Here is a 21706-nt window from a genome sequence, read left to right on the forward strand (position 1 = left end):
AGAACAAATCCCATTATGAAAGAGCTACTTAGCTAGTCAGTTAGCATAACAGCTAGGTAAGTTAAAACAGTAGGGTGAACCTATTTTTAACCAACACCCTGACCGTGTCTCTAAAGGTTCTCATTCCAGTAAAGCAATAAAGCCTCAGGAATTTAGGGTTCACATTGGGAGCTGCCCCATCCCGTGACTGGAGGACGGTGTGCCACGTGCACATAACCTCACTGTCCTACACGAGCACATAACCTCACTGTCCTACACGAGCACGTTTGACTACCTGACAGGTTGCTCTGTGCGGGGCGAGAGAGGAGGAATCTCTCGAAGGTACGTGAACGTTAATGTTATTCAGTTCAGACTAAAGCTTTGCAGCTCGTGAGTCGATGTCTCGTGTTTTGTTAGTTTATTGCTGCCTGCAGAAGTCAGCTGGTAACTCGAGTTATGAGTTGCATCACTCCAAAGCTCCTGCTGACACGTTCTAACTATTTCTGGTCACTAGACTTAACAAAAGACTAACCACTCTGTGCACCCATCGAGTTCATGTCTTTGTATAAGTGTAATTCAACACATTTAATGCACGGACAAGCTACTCGTTGTGTTAACTGAGTAGTTGATAGTATCCAGATGTATTATGCTCAGGCCTGCAGATCCAGTTTTCTCAAGACTCTGGTGAACTTCACCTTTGTCATGTAGCAGACACTAAACCCTGTTCATTTCTGAACTATCCCTTCAAATGCATGCAGGGCTGCAGCTACCTATTACTCTCATGGTCGATTAATCTGCTCATTCATTCATACATTTCCATAAGCCAACCATTCAGTCTATTATTGGGGCTGCAACTAACAATTGTTTTCCATAATTTATCGATAGTCGATGTTTAAGAAATGCCATTTACAGTTTCTTAGAGCTCTACTCTGTACCTTCAATTTGCTTATTTTGTCCAACCAACAATCCAGAGCATTAAAATATTCAATTGACTGTTAAATATGTCAGAAGAAAGACAGAAAATCCTCACATCTAAGAAGCGATAACCAGAGAATGTTTGACATTTCTGCTTGAAACTATTCATCAAGTATTAAAATATTTACAGACAACTTTCTGTTGATTGACAGTCGACATATCGTTGCAGCTTTAGTTATTATTCATTTAGGAATTATGCTCATTATGAGAGTAGAAACCAGCAAATAGTCACATCCAGGAGCTGGATTCAGTCAATGTTTGGCGTTTGTGCTTAAAGAAATCATTGAAAACTATTTATTGATTATCAGCGTTGTTGCAGATTAATTCATCTTTCTTCTCATCTAATAATGTGTGTATTGGTTCATTAGTACGTCAGTTTATTGATCCAGCTTAAGTTGCAGATCTGTGAACAACAAGCCATCAAATATATCAGTGAAGATACGGTTTGTTTATTTAGTTGTTTTTTTTTTTTAGGTATTTTGTTGTACTGAAACAGTTGGTCAGAAAATGTATCAATAACAATGTTTATTCTTTATCAGGCAAAAATGCCAAATATTCACTGGTTCCAGCTTTTTAAATCTGAGGATTCGCTGCTTTTCTCCGTTCATTTCATTTGTAAACGTCAAATATTTTTATTTGGGATTGTTTGGTCGGACGAAACGAGCAACCTTGCAGGCATGAACTCTGGGAAATTGTCATGTGCATTTTATTAGTATTTACACACATTTTATAGAGGAAATGATTAATCACGTTAATAACTAGTTGTAGATAGAATGTAAAATGAACTGTTGTAACCCTAATATATTCTTTAGCTGTAGGTATCGGATCTCATGCTATGGCTTCCGGTCTTTGTTTATATATTCTTGTTATATGTTGTGGTATGTAGGGCCACGTTGACTTTTACTCTACTTTCTAACTAACGGCTGCAGAAACAGTCCATGTCCAGCCAGACTGAGCCTTCAGAGAAGTACACTGATATGCTCCTCTCCTCATTTGCCCTTTTCTTTGTAAAAGATTAAACCACACGAGGCGAGTTTCTGTTGTGAGGTTTCACCGAATACCTACAGTAAATATCTGCTAATGTGATGGTGAAGAATAAATTTCACTATTGTTTGATCTAGCAATTGTAATATACCAGAGCCCAGATGGGAAATCCTCAAAACGCTTGTTTTGACCAACTAACCCTCCAAAGCCTAAATATATTTCACTGACTATCACATAAGACGTATATGTCTTCTCATTCGAGAGGCTGTAACCAGCGAATGTTGAGCTTTTTCTTTTTGCTGGAAAAATACCCAAAACCATGAATTCATTATTAAAATAGTTGCCTTTTTTTTTTTTTGTGTCTCAATCAACTAATTGTTGCAGCTCTCCATATGCACACAGAGCTTTGGGAATGTGAGTTCAAAGCTTCAACAGTCTGGCCCTCTCTGACACACCGAGTTAAATATTACTGTTAATGTTACATCGGTTCAGACCAGGTCAGTCTAGTGCGACAACAAACATGGAGCCAGGTTGTGATGAAAGAGAGATCGATGTCATTCATTAGCCGAGTGAGTCTCTTGTTTCTGTTCTGTTCATCAACGGCACATTTAGATAATTATATCATTATTCCTCTCTTTCTCTGCAGGTTTCGACCGCAGCTGCTGAGTAACCTCCTGCAGAGTAACCAGAGGTGGCCATACACTTGGAACTTTTATTTAGCGACCACGATGACTCTGAAGTCATTCGACATCGACGCGCCGCGATGGGACCAGTCGACGTTTATGGGCCGAGTGAACCACTTCTTCAACATCACAGACTGGCGAACGGCGGCCCTACCTGACTCTCGCTTGGATGGAGCCAAAGCTTTAGTAGAATCCTGCAGGTAAGACGGTGCACACGCGCTGTCACACAGTGACTGTAATAGCCAATAGTATGACGATCCACACATCTACACATATCTTAACTCAGCAGTTTAAGCAAAGACACAACCTAAAACAATAGTTTTAGACATTAAAGTCAATATCTTCATTCATGCATGAAGTTAACTGACTTCTTAATCCTGTACAGGTTTTTAAGGATAAAATAAGCTTTAGTCAAGTGCAATATATCTGACAGAAGTACAGATATAGCACATAGTATGAGAACTCTATTTCTGGGTGGATTTTCCCTTTTGATATTTGGCTCATACGCTGGGGTCTGCACTTTAACTGCCATCTGCAAGTTTCAACATGTAAAAACGCCCCCGCGTGGAGTTGATGGTATGAAACTGTGCCGGTGTGTCTCTTTGCCCTCTTCAGGGCCGGATCGGTCCCTCCCGGCACCACAGAGGAGCAGCTCCACTATGCTAAGAAGCTGTACGACTCGGCCTTCCACCCCGACACCGGAGACCGCATGAACCTCATCGGCCGCATGTCCTTCCAGGTGCCCGGAGGCATGGCCATCACCGGCTTCATGCTGCAGTTCTACAGGTACCGACCGAGGAGCTTCACTTCACCGCGTCGCGCTAGTGTCAGAGAGGAAACGCTTCTCATAACCGTCTGTTTTCTAGGACAGTTCCTGCTGTGGTATTCTGGCAGTGGGTGAATCAGTCCTTCAACGCTCTGGTCAACTACACGAACCGTAACGCTGCCTCCCCCATCACTCCCAAGTAAGACTCTACTGCACGTGGATGTGGACTGTTTTAAAGGAACAATAATCCTTCTGTGTTGTGTGTTCAGCCTCTTTCGGACCTCGCTACTTAAAGCTGATGGTGATTAAACACGTTGGTCTCACTTCTAAATAAGTTCCCGAGTGATTTTAATACTTTTGCACTGTGATGAATAATGAGAAGAAGGGTCGGGCGTCATTGTGAGAGGCTTCAATGCATAATAGCTTTTAACATCTATCACTAGTGCAGCCTGAGAAAATGAAAACACTGTTCCTCCTTTTACGACGTTAAACTTTTCAACTCCTTGCTGTTCGGCCGCTCCCTTTGGCACCAGATGCCGATGTCTGAACATTGTGTGTTCTATGTGAGGAACAGGCTTTTGTTGTCTCTGTCAGGCAGATTGGAGTAGCCTACGTCACAGCGACCAGCACTGCGTTAGCAACAGCAGTGGGACTCAACCTCTTCACAAAGGTACAGAACACAGACCATTATTATCACGACTGTTTACTGTTGCTGCATAAGTTTGATTTTTGTTTTAACGAGTTCTCATTCTGCCTTAATGTGTCATCAAACTCATCTGAATAACTTGAAATGATGAAGCAGTCTGATGGGTTTTTTGCCTCATTTTAGCAACGGGACGAGCGCACTTTTAAAAGAAGACATCTTTATCAAATTAAAGTTTGATTTATGAATTCTGAATCGTCCCTGTGGTACAGCTGCAGTTTCCCAATAACAATATAAATGAAGTTGCGAGGACATTCATTTCTGCAGCGACGGCGTGTGTTCTCTTCTGCATCTGCACATAGTTAGTCTCAAAAATGATTCCTCCTTTTGAAGATTATTGTCATCCAGCGTTCCCTGAGCAGCTCTCCTCCTGCAGAACGTCTCTGCTTTAACGCCATCTCCTGGCAACTTCCAACATGATGGGAAACCTCTAGAGCTCTGCTGAATTTAGGGCGAGATGAGAGGGATTTCCGTAGTTATGAAAATTGATCAAATGTTTCTACTTGTAGTCCTAAAAGTGGGACCTGTTGAGAGTGATTTTCTACTCTTAATTTGCTTGATAACTACAGCGTGGGCCCAGAGGGCAGCTGAAGAAGATGCAACGTAGATAAAACGCACAAGAACCAGATGAGGTTTAAATCTCTGGAACTAGCTCGTCAGGTTTTTGTTTTCTCTTGTGGGAGACTTCATTCATGTTTCAGTACTATCCTGTGACGTAAAATAAAGCTGACGATCATAAAGTGAAAATCGTAGCACCTGATATTTTGTGTGTCTTTCTCCTGCAGAAAGCTCCGCCTCTCGTGGCTCGCTGGGTCCCCTTTGCAGCGGTGGCATCTGCCAACTGTGTCAACATTCCCATGATGAGACAACAGTGAGTCCTGACCTGTTACTGCTTCAACTCCTTCAAAGATGCACGTGGTGGTGTTGTGTTGTGCAGGTTTTAATGCGCTGAAATCGAAAGTGCCTTCCTTGGATCAGATATTCACTCAAATCACAGAGCTCTGTTGCATTTCCTGTGTGAGACCCTGAAAGATCTTGTTTTTGATTTTTGTCAAAAAATCTTTAAGAGCTTTAACAATGTTTGTGGAGGCCAACTGTTAATTTAACAACCAAAAAAAGAACAAATTAATTGTTTTTACTGGCCGTTTTTTTCCCAGACTGAAATATCTCAACTATTAGATAGAATAGCTTCATTGGCCATGAATGCGTACGCATACATGGAATTTGACTCCGGTTTATACATTGCTCTCAATGTACATACATGGTATATATAAATATAAACAAGAAAAATATAAAAACAAGGACATTCAGGACAACAAAGCAGAACAGAGAAACTAAGCATAAACATTTCTCTGTTCTACTTTGTTGTCTTGAATGTCCTTGTTTTTAGTTTTCTATTAGATAGACTATTCATGATTCCCAGAGGATGAATCCTAATGTGATTCAGACTTTTCCTCTCGTCACCAAAACCTTTTATGATAATCATGTCATATTGATAAGCATTTTGCTAACAGCCTGTACAACACAGGCATTTGTTATCTTATCACACAGCTAAACAGCAGATTGTATCTTTAAAGTAGAACAAATGTTCAGCAGCACGACACGATTAATACAGCAAGTTCAGCTGACTTGTATCATAAAGGTTGTTTATTGACCCAGACTTGATATTCAGACTTTAAAGCAGATGTTTCTCCAGTACGGTTTCTCTTCATTGATCCGTGTGTCTGATGGTGAAGACGAGAATCATTAGTTTGAATATTGTCGATTATGTTTTCGGCGGTTGATGAGAGAACCTGTTTCACTTCACCTTCATTTAGTCTCCGTTTGTTTTTTTTCAGGGAAATTCTGAATGGCATTGCTGTCACGGATGAAAATGGCAACAAACTGGGCCACTCTACGGTCGGCACTCTGGACACACTTTAAGACACTTTTATTTAAAAAAATAAAGCACATTAGTCGTCCTTTACTGTTCGTTAAGTGTCTTGAAATCTTGTTTGATCTCCGCCTGTAGAAAGCGGCAGTGAAAGGCATCACTCAGGTGGTCGTCTCTCGGATTACCATGGCTGCTCCAGGAATGAGTACGCAAAGAAGCCTCCTCGTATAAATATTGAGTTCTTGAAGTTATCCTCTTCCTCTCTTAACCTTCTTCTTCTTCCATCAGTCATCCTCCCCATCATCATGCAGAGAATGGAAAAATATAAGTTCATGCAGGTTAGACCTTTTTATTACCTTCATCAGCGTCCTCCGGCCATCAATGTGCATCCTTCATCAAACTCTTTCTGTCTTTTCACAGAGAATCACGTTTCTCCACGGACCCATTCAAGTGATGATGGTGGGAGCGTTGTAAGTAGAGAGCCTCGCAACGTGTTTTAATGAGCTCGGGAGTGTTTTTATTGTGGCTAAAAATAACTTTTGCTTTCCCATTTTACAGTTTGGTCTTCATGGTGCCTGCTGCCTGCTCCCTGTTCCCTCAGAGATGGTAACAAACTTGTTTCTGTACTTTCACCTGCTGACAAATGTATATTAGAGATTATAATTATAGGGATCCACAGATATTAGCATTGCATTCTTGTAACGTTGCCGGACTCAGCCAGACGGTTAAATTATCTAAATTGATGCAACAGAACCTGAGATGTTGTCGGTTTTTATTCCACACGTCATTCCTTGTCAAAACCGGGTGCCTACATTACCCACAATGCTACAGTTTTCTAAATAATGTAGTAACTAAAACACAAAAAAACAAGCTGATAATCTAAAAAAGAGAACTTATGAAGTTGTAGAAAATGTACTTGTTGTAAATATGTTGCAAATTTGTAATATGTTATTTTCCTAATTAGTAATAAAACTGTTTGTCCTTTTTTTTCTCCCTCTGCCCCCTCCCTTCCTCCTAAAATACCCCTCCGTGTGTCTTTATCAGCTCTATGGCCGTGTCCAAGCTGGAGCCCGAGCTGAGAGACTCCATTGTGTCTCAGTATGGAGACGCTGTACAACGTGTCTACTTCAACAAAGGCCTCTGAGGCTGTGAGAGCTGATTATCTACTCGCCACACAAGATCGAATACATAACAACTGCTGGATTTCTTTTTCTTTAAACCAGTTTTACTTTAAAACCAGATAAATACTTCTATGGGTCTAAACTCTGAAACGGTCATTCAGTGTGGCGTGGAAGTTCTGTGTGGTAAAAGTGGAAGATACTGCCCTCTTCTGCCAGAACAGAGGTAGACGTACGACTTGTTTGCATGATTTATCTGAAAGGTTTACCAGTCGGATCATGTCGCTGTGTGTCAACTCACATTTGTGCCACAATCATCAGTATAAACTGGAATAAAACCACAAATATTTGAAATGTAGAACCCTGTAGAGTTGTTTTTTTTTACTAATCTGTATGTGATAAAGAGTTTAGGCAACATGCACATATGGATGAAAAGGTTAAGTTTTAGGTGTCTTTAATGATCTGAGACAGTGGTGGAAGAAATACTCCTTTACTGAAGTAAAAGTACCAATACCACAATGTGATAATACTGCCTTTCAAGTAGAAGTTATGCATTTACAATCTCATGTAAAAGTATTTAAGTATTCTCAGCAAAATGTTCTTCAGTACTGGTTGTGCAGAAAAAATGGCCTCTGAGACGGATGTGTTGGATGCTGGGCAAAGTGATGTAGTTTTAACTACTTAGCTAGTTCTTTACATGCAGTTGGAGGTTGAGAGGTGATTAAGAAAAAATGGGCAAAAAGGATATGCTTCACAATTGTGAATTCATTTCTTTAGATTTTTCTATAAATTGTGCTTTTATTATGAAATATTGGACAATTTTTGGGACTTCAAACAGTTATTTAAAAGATAAGTTAATCTGTGAAACCCTTTATTTGAACTCATAGACACCGCTCTTTAGTGTTTAACAATGTGTTGTATCTTTATGTGAAAAATAACATGTAGAGTAACTAGTAAATCCAGCTGTCAGGAAATGATTAGAAGTATAAAATTAAACCCAGAAATGTTGTGGAGTAGAAGTATAAATTAGCATAAAATAAAAATACTCGAGTACTAAACGTCTTCAGTGATTTTCATTAAATTGTCTTCCGTTTTCTTTACACATGTTTATGAACTATTGAAATAACTAATATGCAAAACATGGATATTATTTTAAAAATGCTAAAATACCACAGACATTCAAAAATGAAAAACGAATATATTAGACTAATATATTTGGAGATATACGGCTAATACATTTTTTTGAAGCAGCAGCAGGTCCGGTTGTTCCAGCCGGAGGAGGTGGCGCTCCCTGCCGGTTCATCCGGTATCACCGGGGGGAGGAGCCGCACGGGCTGCTTTATAAAACCGCCTTGATCTTGGAAACGAAAACAGTCCCTGAAGACAGACAGCTGCAGACTCAAGTGAAGACACCTCAGAGGAGCACACAGAGAAACCTCTCCGTTACACCGGAGCTGAGCGAGCAGACCTCCCGGTGGTGTTTACCAGGTTTCTGTCGGTTCAAACAAGAAAAGGAAAAAAAGAAAGAAGCGGAAGGAGACGCAGCTGGATCTACACGGCAACGCATCTGCGCAGCACACAGCTACGAAGACGCTGAAAGAGAAAAACGTCGCATCAGTGTTTTGTGAAAATGCCGTTTTCCGTTAACGGCATCCTTTGCACGCTCGCGCTGCTGGTCCTGTGGCGGGCGGAGGAGCTCGCGGAAGCGTGCAGCTGCGCTCCGGTACATCCGCAACAGGCGTTCTGCAACGCAGATGTGGGTGAGTACCGTTACAGCACCGGGGACTGTTGTTGTTGTTGTTGTTTACCTAGCCCATGTTGCACCAGGCTCCTGCGCAGATACCGGGAGCTGCAACCGCTCAGCCCGCCTCTGGAGCGCGCTGAATGGGCTCACGGAAGCTGCTGGAAACCGCTGGAAAGCCTGAAGGTGGAGGGTCCTCGAGGCCATGGCCCGACAGATTGCATCCGGATCGCACACTATCACACACGCACGCAGATCGCATTGTCATATCTTGTCATGTCATGGTGACAACAAAGCACTTCTATAATACCAAAGTAGGAATAAAAAAAGATACATGTTGTTTAGGCGTCATGGAGACATGTTATGAAGGGACACGCACCCACCCACAAACACATGCTCATTTAGAAGTAAAGTCCCCCAAATAAATGTATTTTAACATCACAACAAGGAGTTAAAAGTGCACCTGTTAATATAATAATTAACTGAATGGTATTCATCCACTCTGATTCCATTGTCATATCTCAGTGCAGTGCTCTAATAACCCACAGTAAGAGGACTATAGTGTCCCAGGATGTTTGGGCACATCAGAGTAGAACACAGCAAGGAGTCTGTGACCATCACTGTACATACTGTCTCAGGTAGAGAGTGGCTTCACCCCTCAGCTGCTCCGGGACGAGGCTTTTTGCAGGGCAACGTGGCACAAGAGAGGGACAGAGACGAGGAGGGAAAGAGCAGAGAGGAGGATGGAGAATGTGAAGAGATTTTTTTTTTATTATTTTGGAGGGGGGTTGAATGTTAACCACAGAATATGTCACACCGCGAGCTTTCCTCTTCTTTTTTAAATTTCCATTCCGGCCCTGTTTCTTCCTGTGAGGGGTGGTGCTGGGAGGAATTACAGGAATGCTGCTGGGGTTTTCCCAACTTTGCTCCGGTGTAATGCAGACACACACACACACACAACTGTAGGCCTGTTGCCATGGATGGTGGACGCTTGCTCACACACACACACACTAGCGACAGATGACATCTGGCTGTCAGTTCAGGGTGAGTTTTTAGGAGGAAAAGTCACGGTCCAAGTTAAAATATGCATGGTATCCTTGAGAATGGGGAAACTCCAAGACCGCACTACATTGGCTTCGTCTTTTCATCCTTGCTCTCTTGTCTCCTTATTCACTTCCACACGCTGTGTGTTTGGGGAAGAGAGGTGTATCCGAGTAACTTCACATTGCAAAATGACATCTCTATTTTCAGGCGTGACTCAATGTCTCGCTGAGCTGGAAGGACTTAGCGACAGGGCGTCTCACAGGAGAGGTGTGTTTGTGTTCCGTGTGCTCATGTTGTCTTTTTAAATGGTCTATGAGGCAATACAGCTTTTGTCAGAGGAGGGAGGATGCACTTTAAAAGGCACAAATGGTCGATGTCATTGTGTGGCGATGGTTTCAAGGTGGACCCGAGACGGAGACTGTGGTTTTTGGCGGAACTTAAAACCCCAATCTGTGGATGGAGGAGCAGCAGGGGTGAAATGGGCTTTTGCAGGCACGCAGAGAATCAGAATACAGTTGGTTGTCTGGTTGCCCAGAATGTGCATGTAGGCAACAACAAAGTGACTTTGTCTACAGTTATGCGGTCTGACAATTTGATATTTGTTTTGGCGAAACTGGGATACTCGCGTGTGTCACCTTCTGTTTTTCATGCTAAATGATGCTCTAGGTTAAGACCACAAGCCATTAAAATCTAACAGTGTCATGCACCTACCGCACAATCACACACTCGCATACACACACATGCGTGCGCAGAGACAAACGCCCTCTTTTCATATAAATCTGTTGCCCACAAAGGGGAACTTCCCCGGCAGCCCGGCCAGTCAGACTGTCCGGAGGCTGGGCGTTGTGGAAGACCAGAGGCACCCTGCTGTCTGCAGGAGTGGACATGCAACAACACATGCATGTCTCTATTTATAGAAACGGAGAGATGTTTCTTCATGAAATGTACAATTGGATAACATTGTGCAGAGAGTATTTGTATTTTTGTTTTGACTATTGTATTTTTGCAAGGATCCCTCAAATATGGTTCATAAAGTGTTGTCACAAAGATCTGCACTGAGGCTAAATATGTTTAGCGGTAAAGTTAATCATAAGAGACAAAATAAATATAACCGTGCATTTTGAACAGTAAACTTCACTAGAAATTAAAGCTGCACTGTTTGACATTTCAGCTCATTGTTTTGTTTTACTCGCCCAGATTTTGGTTCGGTCTCACCGCTCTAAATCATCGTTGTTTCAAGCAGCTGTTGTCAGTGAAAAAGCTCCAAAAATCCCAAAGTACAGCAGACGGACTCAGTTTGAGGCTAGCTGGTGAACGTAGTGAAACATTTAGCAGCTAAAGAGAGAGATCTTCCCCTCAGGAGTTGGTAGAGACCAAAAACAGAGTTGGAAGAGAGTGAATATTGGACTATCGTTCATCATTTTACCTGATACAAAACTCCAATTGAATGATAAATGTTGATCTGTATCACCTGGATGTAAATAAGCAACTTCAAAGATGATGATACGTCAACGCAAGTGGCCAAAAAATCAATTAATGCTGCTTTAAATATTTCAACAATTGGCTGATTTTAATATGCGAGCTTCCCAAATGTGAGGATTTGCTGCTTTTCTCTGTTTTGTATAATTGCTAATTGAATACTTTTTTATTTTGGACTGTTGGTTCGCACAAAAAACAAGTTAGGGTTTGACTTTTGACATTTGAGCAATACATGAATCAAAACACTTATATAATGACATCGCACACGCCAGTATTTGTCGATATCATCCTCTTGTGATGTGTTGATCCGACTCTTCATCACAGTGGTTGCTGTCGTCGTCATCGGGGAGCTCACAAAGGAGACCAGAGTCTTAGTCTTCACACGGGTGTGTTCACAGGTCATGAGGGCGGTTTCGTCTCTGGTCAAATGAACAGAAGGCCCACATAAGTCTGGAGCTGGACAAACCACATCAGGGATGATTTGGTGGTCAGTGGAGTATGAAAAAAGAAATGGATAGTCATGCGGTGGGATTGAATGGGGGGGGGGGGCACTTAGAATGTGGTGTGTATTCGTATGGGGTTTTGTATGGAAAACATTGCGTAGTGCAGCTGATACGCATGTATAAGTCATTAAACGTCGTCGGGACAGGGGAGCGGTAGAAATGTGGGTCAGCTGGTGGTTAATGGAGGGGGCCCTCCTGGCTGCTGATTGACTGATTGCTGATCAGATGACTGATTGCTGATCAGATGACTTCAGGATCAATCTGCAGTGAAGCTCGGCCTCCTGCGGGCCTCCCCCCCCCCCCCGTCGTGCTGTTTTAGTATCACGCTGGATAGTCTGCCGCCTCCGCATCACGCCGTTTAGACTGCACAGGATGATCCGCTCTGGCTTTATTGCAGGGGGGCTGAGAAGTAAACACATCTGCAACACCAAGGCAGACAGATAAGCTCCCATAACAGCAATCCGTTGTGAACAACAGGGTAGTTTCCCCTCAGTATTGTGTCCTGCTGCTGATTCTTCGCTCATTAGTTTGCGGCTCCGAATGAGGTCGGGAAATGAGAGCGGAAAAACTGAGAGGAATGCAGGAGAGAGTGCCAGCCAGGTATACTTGTGTGTGTGTGTGTGTGTGTGTGTGTGTGTGTGTGTGTGTGTTTATATGTGTGTACTCTGGCTGCTGCTGCATATTTGCATTAAACATCAGAGTGGAACTAAAAGAAGAAGTTTGCTTGTGAGGAGCAAGAATTTAGCTTTTCTCTGAAGCTCCTATTAATGACTTTATGAGGCCAGTTATCAGCTCCATTGTGGATTTGTTAATCGCAGAATCAACAAATCTTTTTATCTCCTCCGTCTGTGTTATTAGCAAATCAAACATCCGGGTCGTTCATCCACACTGCGTATGCGTAAGTTAATTACAACCCTTGTTGCATAAACGTCATTAATTAATTTATTGTTTTTGGTCACTTGTGGGCAGCGAGACGAACTTTAAACACAACCTTGACTTATTATGACTTCATAGGGTTGATGATAGAAACAGTTGGAGTCGTGTTTGTGTCGACCACTCATACTCAAGTGTTAATAGTTCATAGACCTCAATAGATTCAATTAAGAATTTATCTTCAAAACTGCATTCAGATTGAATAAAGATTCAGGCTTCCCTGCAGTGTTTAGTAGAAGATGTGATCCCCGTTACCTTCCATGAAGACTACCTCCACTCACATTGTGCATTATTACACTCCCACGTCAGGATGGGGATGGATTGTTGTTTCCTGATATTGCTCCCACACTTCCCCTGTCAGATAAAAGTTTTGAAACACAAATACCAAACATTAGTTCTAGTTTCTCAAGGATTTACTTTTTTTCTCTTTGTCATGTTGATGTAAAATGAATATTTCTCAGCTGTTTGTGGACAAAAATAAGTAAAAAAGATGTCGCCTTCCACTCTGGAAACATTTGATTGATTTTTCACTTTTTGGACAGTTTATACACTAAACTAATAATAGTAGTGGTCGTAGTTGCATGTGCAGAAAAGCATGCATTGCATGCAAGGAGCAGAAGAGAGAGAGACGTTCTAAACTCTGGGAGCCATGAACCCCCATATTTGTTTCTGCTCCAAGTCATAAACTGAAGCCACGGGTGTAAGAGCAACAGCAGTCAACTGTGTGTGTGTTTATCTATGTGTACGTGTCCACTGTTCCTGCTTATTTCATGTTTTTTTTGTCTCTATTGCTCATATTTTCCATTCTGAATAAATGCCCGAAGCATAGCTGCAGCTTGATGTAGTCAGTTCAGCCATTAAAACACACAATACACACACACACACACGGTGAGAAACAAGCCTCTGGCCCATTCTCTCTCTCTCTTCCTCCCTCTCTGCATATCAGCTTTCAAGTTGTACTCTTATTTGTTAATTCTGCTCCTTTGCCGGTTTCCTGTTCATGTTTGGAAGCAGGAAGCTTGGTGCTGCAGGCCAAATCAGTTTATGTGTCTGGCCCTCATGCAGTTTTGGACCCAATAGGAACCCTTAGTTGGGCTGCTCCCGACCTTAATGTGGTGTGTTGTGCACATGAGACTTCAGGCAGATGTGGACGTTGCTTTGGCCGTCAAAACTGCCTGTTTAAGCCATTTTTAAAGCAGAAAATACCAAATATGATCTGCTGTCAGTTTCTCCAATGTGATCATTTGCTGCTTTTGTCTGTTTCACATCCTTGTACACTGAATTTCTTTGTTAGTCGGACAAAATAACACATTTGAAGATTGTGATCGCCATTTTTCACTATTCTCGATATTTTATAGACCAAACAATCGATTGATTTGTCGAGAAAATACACATTAGCTTAATCATGAAAATACTTACTTACCGTACGTATGAATGGAATGAATGATTCCAAACAAAAATGAGTCGCTGTACACACTTCCATTAAAGGTCAGCCGATCGATATTGGGTCATTGAGGCCGGTACAGATTTTTTTAGATTATTAATAGTTTAACACACTACTGTAAATACAAATCGCATGAAAGAAATGTAAAGTATGTGTGAGGTTGTAGAAACCTGTAATAGCTTATAAATATTTATTTAAAAAACCCAAAAATACATACAATAGGTAAAATATAAACATTTTACATATTTAATATTATTAATATAAAAAATGTTGTAACATAAGTACTGCTGTATAAGCAACCTAAAAAAGATTGTTTTTATTCCAAATCAGAAGACTCTTTTTGTGCACAGACAATAGTAAAGAGGCATCCATTAAATTCACAGACAACAAAACTGACAACGGGATGTTTTATACAAAGGAAGAATAAAATATCGGTTAATATTAATTCTCTTTGGATTTCCCATTAAAAAAGCATTTTTGATGAGGTTCCCAAGAAATGCAATAAGCAGGACATTTTACAGTTTAAAAATACACAACAAATAATAAACATGTATACCAATTCATCTGCAATGAGCTAATAATATGAGCAGACTTGGTCCACAACATAAGAACTCCTTGTTCACAAGTCTGCTCGCTCACAGCAGCAGTCGTTCTGCATCCTTTTATTGGAAGATCTTTTTTTTTTGTGATGGTGGGATCATGTAACGCCGTGTAATCTGACGCCATGTCCCGCTGTTTCCCCAACAGTGATTCGAGCAAAGGTGGTTGGAGAGAGAGAGGTGGATTCTGGGAACGATGTCTACGGGAACCCCATCAAGAGGATCCGGTATGAGATCAAACAGATCAAGGTAAGAATACACCGATTGAATTTGAGAATCCACCGGATGCCTCCTAGTATTGTGATGCCTTCGTTCTGACCTTTGACGCCGCTCGCTGTGGTTTTGATCCAGATGTTCAAGGGGCCTAACCAGGACATCGAGGCTATCTTCACTGCTCCTGTGTCCGCTGTCTGTGGCGTTACTCTGGATGTCATCGGCAAGAAGGAGTACTTGATCTCAGGTGTGTATCACTTATGTGCTTTCATGTCAGCTTTTGTTTTTACAGATTTATTAAGGCGATTTAAGAAGGCGAAGAAGTGTATTTTCCAAAAAATATTGAACTGTTCCTTTAAGCTTACATTGTGTTGAGTGACTTTTAGTTGTTTACTTTGTTGCAGATTATATTTTAATAGTAGTAATTATTTAAGTTATTAATAAGTAACATTTGTTAATTTCCTCCAATCTGTTTTATATCTTTGTATAAAGTATTTGACAGTCAAAACAACTTGTTTTTTTGTGTTACTTTGGTCTCCGGTAACTTCTAATGGGTAGCTGTTAACAAACTATGATTCAAATCTACAAATAAATACTAAAAGAATAAGGACAGACGGGAAAGTAAACAGGAAACAGACAGATAATCAGAGATCGACCTCCAGGTGTAAACAGTCGTGCAGACAAACATGAGATCGGATAAAGACTAAACAGACCATTTTGTGTGTGGGAGGAGTAACTGTTTATGTTATTATGGGTAATGATATGCTGCTGACTAAACCCGGTGGAGACAGGGAGTGACCTTGTCTGTCGTGCGACAGCACAAGCTCCTGAGAGTTGTGAATGTACGGACTTTATATCTTGCTGCTCAAGGTGATGATGACAGTGAAATGAAAATAAAATATTTCACTCTACGAGATAACAGCCGACAGGGAACATCTTGTTGTTGGCTGGGTGTGTTGTGACTTATTGACTGTCCATAACCTTCGCAGCTGAAAAAACAGATATTTTCCCTCTTGTGTTCACAGCAGGGTAAATATTGGACTTACATTCATCAACGCCAAATGGATGATAACGTTGCTCCTTGACTACTTGATGTGTAAATAGGCAACTGTTTGCTAACAAGTTAGTCATATAATGATATGTCTGAGAGAGTTAGAGGAGAAGATTGATACCAATCTCTCATGTCTGTTTAGCTGTGACACTACAGCCAGGAGATGTTAGCTTAGCTTAGCATAAAGACTGGAAACAGGGGGAAATAGCTAGCCTGGCGCTTTCTGAAGGTAACAGAAATCTGTGTACCAGTACCACTAAAGTTCACTAATTAACACTTTATGTCTGGTTAAGTTAATCTGGTCTAAGTGTAAAAACAGCAATTTTACAGTTTTACGGTGGGGTTTGAATATTTGTTTTTACAATTTTGTTGTTTTCAAAACAAAAAAATATGTTAACTAAAGAGCTTTGGGCGTGCTAGTAGGTTGATTTTACCAGGCTAGCTGTTTCCCCCTATCTCCAGTCTTTATGCTAAGCTAACTAGCTGCTAGCTGTAGCCTTATATTTAACAAACGGATACGAGAGTGGTATCAATCCTCTCGTCCAGCTCTCCACTAGAGAGTGAATAAGCATATTTGCCAAGATGTCAAACTATTCCTTTAATGTTTAGAAGGCTAAGTACTGGCTGGTATTGTGACTGAAAGCAGCAGAATGAGACACACAGGATCATGATGTCATGCGTGCTCTGGTTTCCCCATCGCAGACAGAGATGCACCCGCAAACACGCGGCCCTAATTACAGAGTTGTAAGAGGAGGAACTGCTGAAGCCAGCGTTTCCTCTCTCCGACTGCAGGACTTAAGCAGTGGGAAAGTAGGACAGTTAACTTTCTGCAGAGCGGGGCATTTTTCTTTAAAACAATTCATCCCTCCTCCAGTTGGAAGGGTTAACAGCTGGACGCGTTCCAGTGAAACGTGAGTCGGTCTCGTCTGCGAGGACGTGCTGTAAAGACTTCGACATGTTGAGAGTTGCTCTGCAGACGAGATAGCGGTGAAGTCTGCAGGACTTCAGCAGATCTGCAGACTCAAGTTGAAATATCTTCTTGTTTTGACTGGTGCAAATCCTGTGTGAAACATAAACATTAGCTTTTCACACAGAGGATGAAGGTCTGTGTTGATGCCTGCAGACACCAGTCTGATATGTAACAGATCAGTTTTACCTGTGATCATGTTGCCTGACGCTTACAGCTTTTGGCCTTTTGTCCAATGAGAGCATTAATGTTGATGCATGTATAATGGCGTTGATTTTTCTGTCGTTGTGAAGCTTTTAACGCTGTCTCGTTCTCTTACAGGCAAAGCCGAGGCCGACGGGAGCATGCATGTGACCCTGTGTGATTACATCATGCCCTGGGACTCCTTGAGCAGCACCCAGAAGAAGGGCCTCACCCAGCGCTACGAGATGGGCTGCGAATGCAAGGTAAGACACAGAGGACTGTCCGTGTATGTGTGGTTTATCTCCTACAGGTAACTCTCAGCAAGAGAGTGAATAAGTCTATTTCTTAAAACTTTGCAAAAAGCTCTCTTCTGTTAAATGGAAAAAAGTGTTTGACGCCTCATTCTTAAAGCTATAATCCTTAAGATTCACAATAACAGCCACCCTGTTGTTTCTCCTGTTGAACGCTCCTTTAATGTGAAGCAGCAGCAGAAACTTAAAGCAGATCAAACCTAAAGAGAGCAAACAGCGAGGCTGAAAATGAATGAGGTAAAATTACGCTGGATTGCATGCTGCATTGTTTTCCAGTGAATTGCTTGTGCTTAGTTAGTTAACCTGAATGCAGTGAGGGAATGATGGACTCCACCACTACTTATAGAATACTATATAGAAAGATAATTACTACAACATTTATGGGCTTTTGCAGGGGAAAAAATAAAAAAAAGGGTTCGTAATTTTAAAACGCAGCAGTTTGTCCACACAGTAAAGGGAGATTGTCCGGTGTGTCTCTGCAGATTGTGCGCTGTCCCTCTTTGCCCTGTGAGATCTCGGCTCCTGAGGAGTGTCTGTGGACGGACCTGATGATCGAGAAGCAGGTGCACGGACGCCAGGCCAACCACTACGCCTGCATCAAGAGGGGGGACGGCTCCTGCTCTTGGTACCGCGGCATCGCGTCGCCCAAGAAGGAGTTCCTGGACGCAGACGACCCTTAGTCACGTGGCTGACCTTACCGCCCACTGCACAGCCTGGCTGGGAAATAAATGTAAACGATTCCATTGAAATTATAGATAACAACATCAGGCAAAGTGATTTTTGATTTAAAAAAAGGTAAAGCCAGTGTGACTGAAATTACCTGCTGGTCTGAAAACAACCTTCAGCCTCTCTTTGTATTTGTTGTCCGTTAGCTTGCTCGACTGTACTTGAAGGGGCTCAGAGGTTGTTCTCAGACAACGGCATCATGAGACATAGACTGGTCAAGTGATGATGTCACTTCCTCCTGAGGCTGGCGTCAGGAGGACATAAATTCTCGGTGAGACGGATCACTTCCTGCCCCGCAAAGCGCTTTAACAGCTCTGCTCTCCAGACCCCACCAATCAATCCCCGATCTGCTGACGATCATTCGTTACCCATCGTGTTTCTACTTTTATTACCTCATTGTCCATTTTTATTCCAAAGCCAAATTCCAAGTTGCCTTTTTTTTTCTTTTTAAATGATTGTGTCGCGCTCTCTCCGAATTAGTTACCGCTCCTCTCGTCTGCTCTGCTGGGAGCTGTTTGGCCACCGGTTGACTTCGGACGCCCACGACATGCTTGACTGTTTTCTTTAAAAAGAACACGAGTCATCTCGCATGGCTGATCTTTCCCTGGTTTCATTAGGGGGGAAATCTTTTCTCGTGGTGATTTTTAACTGAAGCCTGTGACCGTCACAGGCCTCACTGGACCAGTCTATGCTGTGTAAAGACGAGCGCTCTAAATTCAAACCTGCTCATGAGCTAAAAAGAAACCTCCTCGTCGCCCCCACAGTCCAATCAGAAATATCCCAAATTCAACTTCCTCATCTCGTCTTCATCCCTCTCCCTTGTTATCCCCTCTATGTAGCTGTGCAGTACCTATACATATACTTTTGTTGTTCCTTGATGATTATTATTTACTGCATTAGAACTAGATTTGCACTTTTTGAGGATGAGTTCCAGTAAAGACAAGAGCCTGAACACTCTGATGTGACAGTTATTATAGTTCGCCGAGAACGACAGATCCACCTCAGGTGCAGATTTCTCCTATTTTGAGTGCTTTTGGTGATCCATATATTTACAGACTTATTCTTGCTATCTTTGTCATAACAGATAAAATAGTACTTACGATGGAAGAAAAACAAAAAAAAGTGGCGCGTGAGAGGTTCGGATATAAGGGATCTTTTTACAGGTTTTATGTGTGAAAGAGAAACAAAAAAGAGCTTTGTTGGATGTTATTTCAGTGTCTTTGTATTATCTGTTGATTGTAAATGCCAACAGCAGTTTCATGATTTGCCGGTATATTCTCGCAGACGGTTCATTTCATGAGTAATAAGGTCTTTACATGCTTAATGTTAGCTTTGACTGCTCCTTCCACTTATTCATGAAAGCTTTATCGCTGTCATAGAAAGCAAGTTACTCAATCCAAGTTTACAGTGCTGTTACAGCTACATTAACAAAAAAAAAAGTATATATATGATGGAGTATTAGAGGCATAATTTAAAAGTAAACTTTCCATTTTCCATTACTTTTTATTTTTTCAGTGTTATAATTATACCTGTCATGATTTTTGTGTGTTTTCGCTGTCTTTGTCTACGATGTCTTTAGCTGTAGTGTCGAGGTGAGAAGGTCCTCTTGCGCTGGAGTAACGTGAGAGTGAGAGAGATTAATCCTTTTTGGAGAGGTGTAGAGAAATGAGAAATGGGTACCTTGTGTGAATAGAGGACTGTGCATGTGTTTGATGCTTTGTGTAAGTCCGGGCGAAGGACAAAATATTCAGTATTATCAAATAAAAACCACACGTTTGAAAGAATAATTGCTGCCTGCGTGAGTCTTATTGGGCGTTTGCTGATACGGTTTCGGTTAAGTGATGCCGGCTGGAGGCCCAAAGTGTTTTAAAAATAAAGTTACAGTAAGACATTATGAATCAAACTTGTGCTTTGAGCTCAATGCTGATGTTAGCATTTAGCATCACACACGCATTACCAGATTAGACTGATTTCATCATGAAATAAGTCACTTTAAAAATCATACCAGAAGTAAAATTGCTGGAAATAAACAACAAATCTAACCTTGTTTTATAATTAGGCTCTAAACTCTGAGATTGGCTCTTTGTGCTAAATGCTATCAGCGTGCTAACACACTCACAATGACAATGCTGTCTGAAATAGCATTTCTTAATAATCTTAGTTTAAAAATATTGAATTATTCCACATTTTCGGTGTGGGTATTTATCCGATTATGTAGTTAATAATGTCTTAAATCCGTAGAACCGGTAGACTACCATCTATAAGTCTACACACTGAATTCTAAATTTAACCTCCAAACATTTGTAATGCTGGTATGCAAAGCACTCAAACTCGGCCTTCATTTGGCGGCTGTTCGTTTCCCACTGAGGTTGTCTGTGTGTGAAGGACGTACTTCAGGGTGGAGAGGCCTTGCTGGGAGAAGGGCAGTCCAATACTTTTAAAGAGATGTGGTACTCGACTCAACTAGGAAAATATTTGAGAAATGTGCAGGCAGAGCCCAGACCGGGTGTTTTTGTCATCTCTGTTCATTCTCTCCTGAAAACTGTCAAACAGGATTGTAATAATCATCCGGTATTAGAGGAGATTTCCCTTCTCCCTACACTCAGATGTCACTGTCATCGGGAGGGTGTGAATTCAAGTACCAATATATTTAGGTGAAGCGGACTGATGCAGGGTGTGTACATGACTGTCTTCTGTCACTTCTCTTAAATCGACACTTTGTACTTTTCCCTTTGTGTTTGAAATCCAGTTGTGTAAGGTTGGTTAATCCTGGTTGCCTCAGACGCAGAGGACAGGAAGAGACAGAATAAACACTTGTTTGGACTAGATGTTTTAGTCTAAACAAGCACAAATTAATTATGAACCAAAGAAAGACTCAAACCTTTACTACATATTGTTGACCAGAGGCTACAGAAAGTCTTTTGACCTTCCCATTGGCAAACAGTTTGCTTTTTAATCATTGTTTATCTGATGTATTGTGATTATTATGCATTTATAGGCAACTGAAGATATACATTTTATGTACTGCTATTTTACTGAATAAATCCATTTTTAAGATACTTTATACTTTTTAATCCACTAGATTTATTTGAGAGCTGGTTACTCTTCAGATTAAAAGTTTACACAGAATAGTAGTTTGTTATTATACATTGTTAAGGGATAAACTTATATAAAGTACCAAATTACCTCCATGCTGATCGGCTACAACATTAAAACTAATGCTATAGTAATAAGAATCAGATAATGTAGTATTTTAACCTACTGTTACTTCAATAAAATATCTGAATATAGGTCTGAAGGATAAGTGAGGGAGGATGATCATTCTTTAGATTATCAGAAGGCCCCAATGACTTCACACTCCAGCAATAAACCAGGAGGCAGATTGCAGATACAAATTGACCTGATGAAAATAAAATCAATTATGTATTATG

The 21706-nt window shown here is 41.3% G+C and overlaps 2 protein-coding genes across 2 annotated transcripts; both read left to right on the plus strand.

The window, feature by feature from the left end:
* Window positions 1-198: 198 nt before the first annotated feature.
* sfxn2 (sideroflexin 2) lies at window positions 199-7439 on the plus strand. The gene is made up of 12 exons (XM_031843021.1): window positions 199-321; window positions 2585-2821; window positions 3237-3407; window positions 3488-3586; window positions 3982-4057; window positions 4876-4961; window positions 5929-5989; window positions 6102-6168; window positions 6252-6301; window positions 6384-6433; window positions 6522-6569; window positions 7008-7439. Exons 2-12 carry the CDS (start codon window positions 2667-2669, stop codon window positions 7105-7107), a joined length of 963 nt encoding a protein of 320 aa, XP_031698881.1. The 5' UTR covers window positions 199-321; window positions 2585-2666; the 3' UTR covers window positions 7108-7439.
* A 974-nt stretch (window positions 7440-8413) lies between these two features.
* On the plus strand, window positions 8414-20062 carry timp2a (TIMP metallopeptidase inhibitor 2a). Its single transcript, XM_031843019.1, has 5 exons — window positions 8414-8841; window positions 14973-15073; window positions 15176-15284; window positions 17377-17501; window positions 18032-20062. Exons 1-5 carry the CDS (start codon window positions 8712-8714, stop codon window positions 18227-18229), a joined length of 663 nt encoding a protein of 220 aa, XP_031698879.1. The 5' UTR covers window positions 8414-8711; the 3' UTR covers window positions 18230-20062.
* Window positions 20063-21706: the final 1644 nt, after the last annotated feature.

The sequence above is a fragment of the Anarrhichthys ocellatus genome, unplaced genomic scaffold (genome assembly GCF_004355925.1).
Source record: "Anarrhichthys ocellatus isolate YVR2014 unplaced genomic scaffold, GSC_Weel_1.0 scaffold4, whole genome shotgun sequence".
NCBI lineage: Eukaryota > Metazoa > Chordata > Actinopteri > Perciformes > Anarhichadidae > Anarrhichthys > Anarrhichthys ocellatus.

Bases quoted from the DNA above. Each gene is read 5' to 3' on its own strand.
- sfxn2 (XM_031843021.1), top strand. From the start codon at position 2,667: ATGACTCTGAAGTCATTCGACATCGACGCGCCGCGATGGGACCAGTCG. The intron at 2,822-3,236 runs GTAAGACGGTGC...TGCCCTCTTCAG, and splicing joins GCTTTAGTAGAATCCTGCAG to GGCCGGATCGGTCCCTCCCG. The intron at 4,962-5,928 runs GTGAGTCCTGAC...GTTTTTTTTCAG, and splicing joins ATTCCCATGATGAGACAACA to GGAAATTCTGAATGGCATTG.
- timp2a (XM_031843019.1), top strand. From the start codon at position 8,712: ATGCCGTTTTCCGTTAACGGCATCCTTTGCACGCTCGCGCTGCTGGTC. The intron at 8,842-14,972 runs GTGAGTACCGTT...TTTCCCCAACAG, and splicing joins GTTCTGCAACGCAGATGTGG to TGATTCGAGCAAAGGTGGTT. The intron at 17,502-18,031 runs GTAAGACACAGA...GTGTCTCTGCAG, and splicing joins AGATGGGCTGCGAATGCAAG to ATTGTGCGCTGTCCCTCTTT.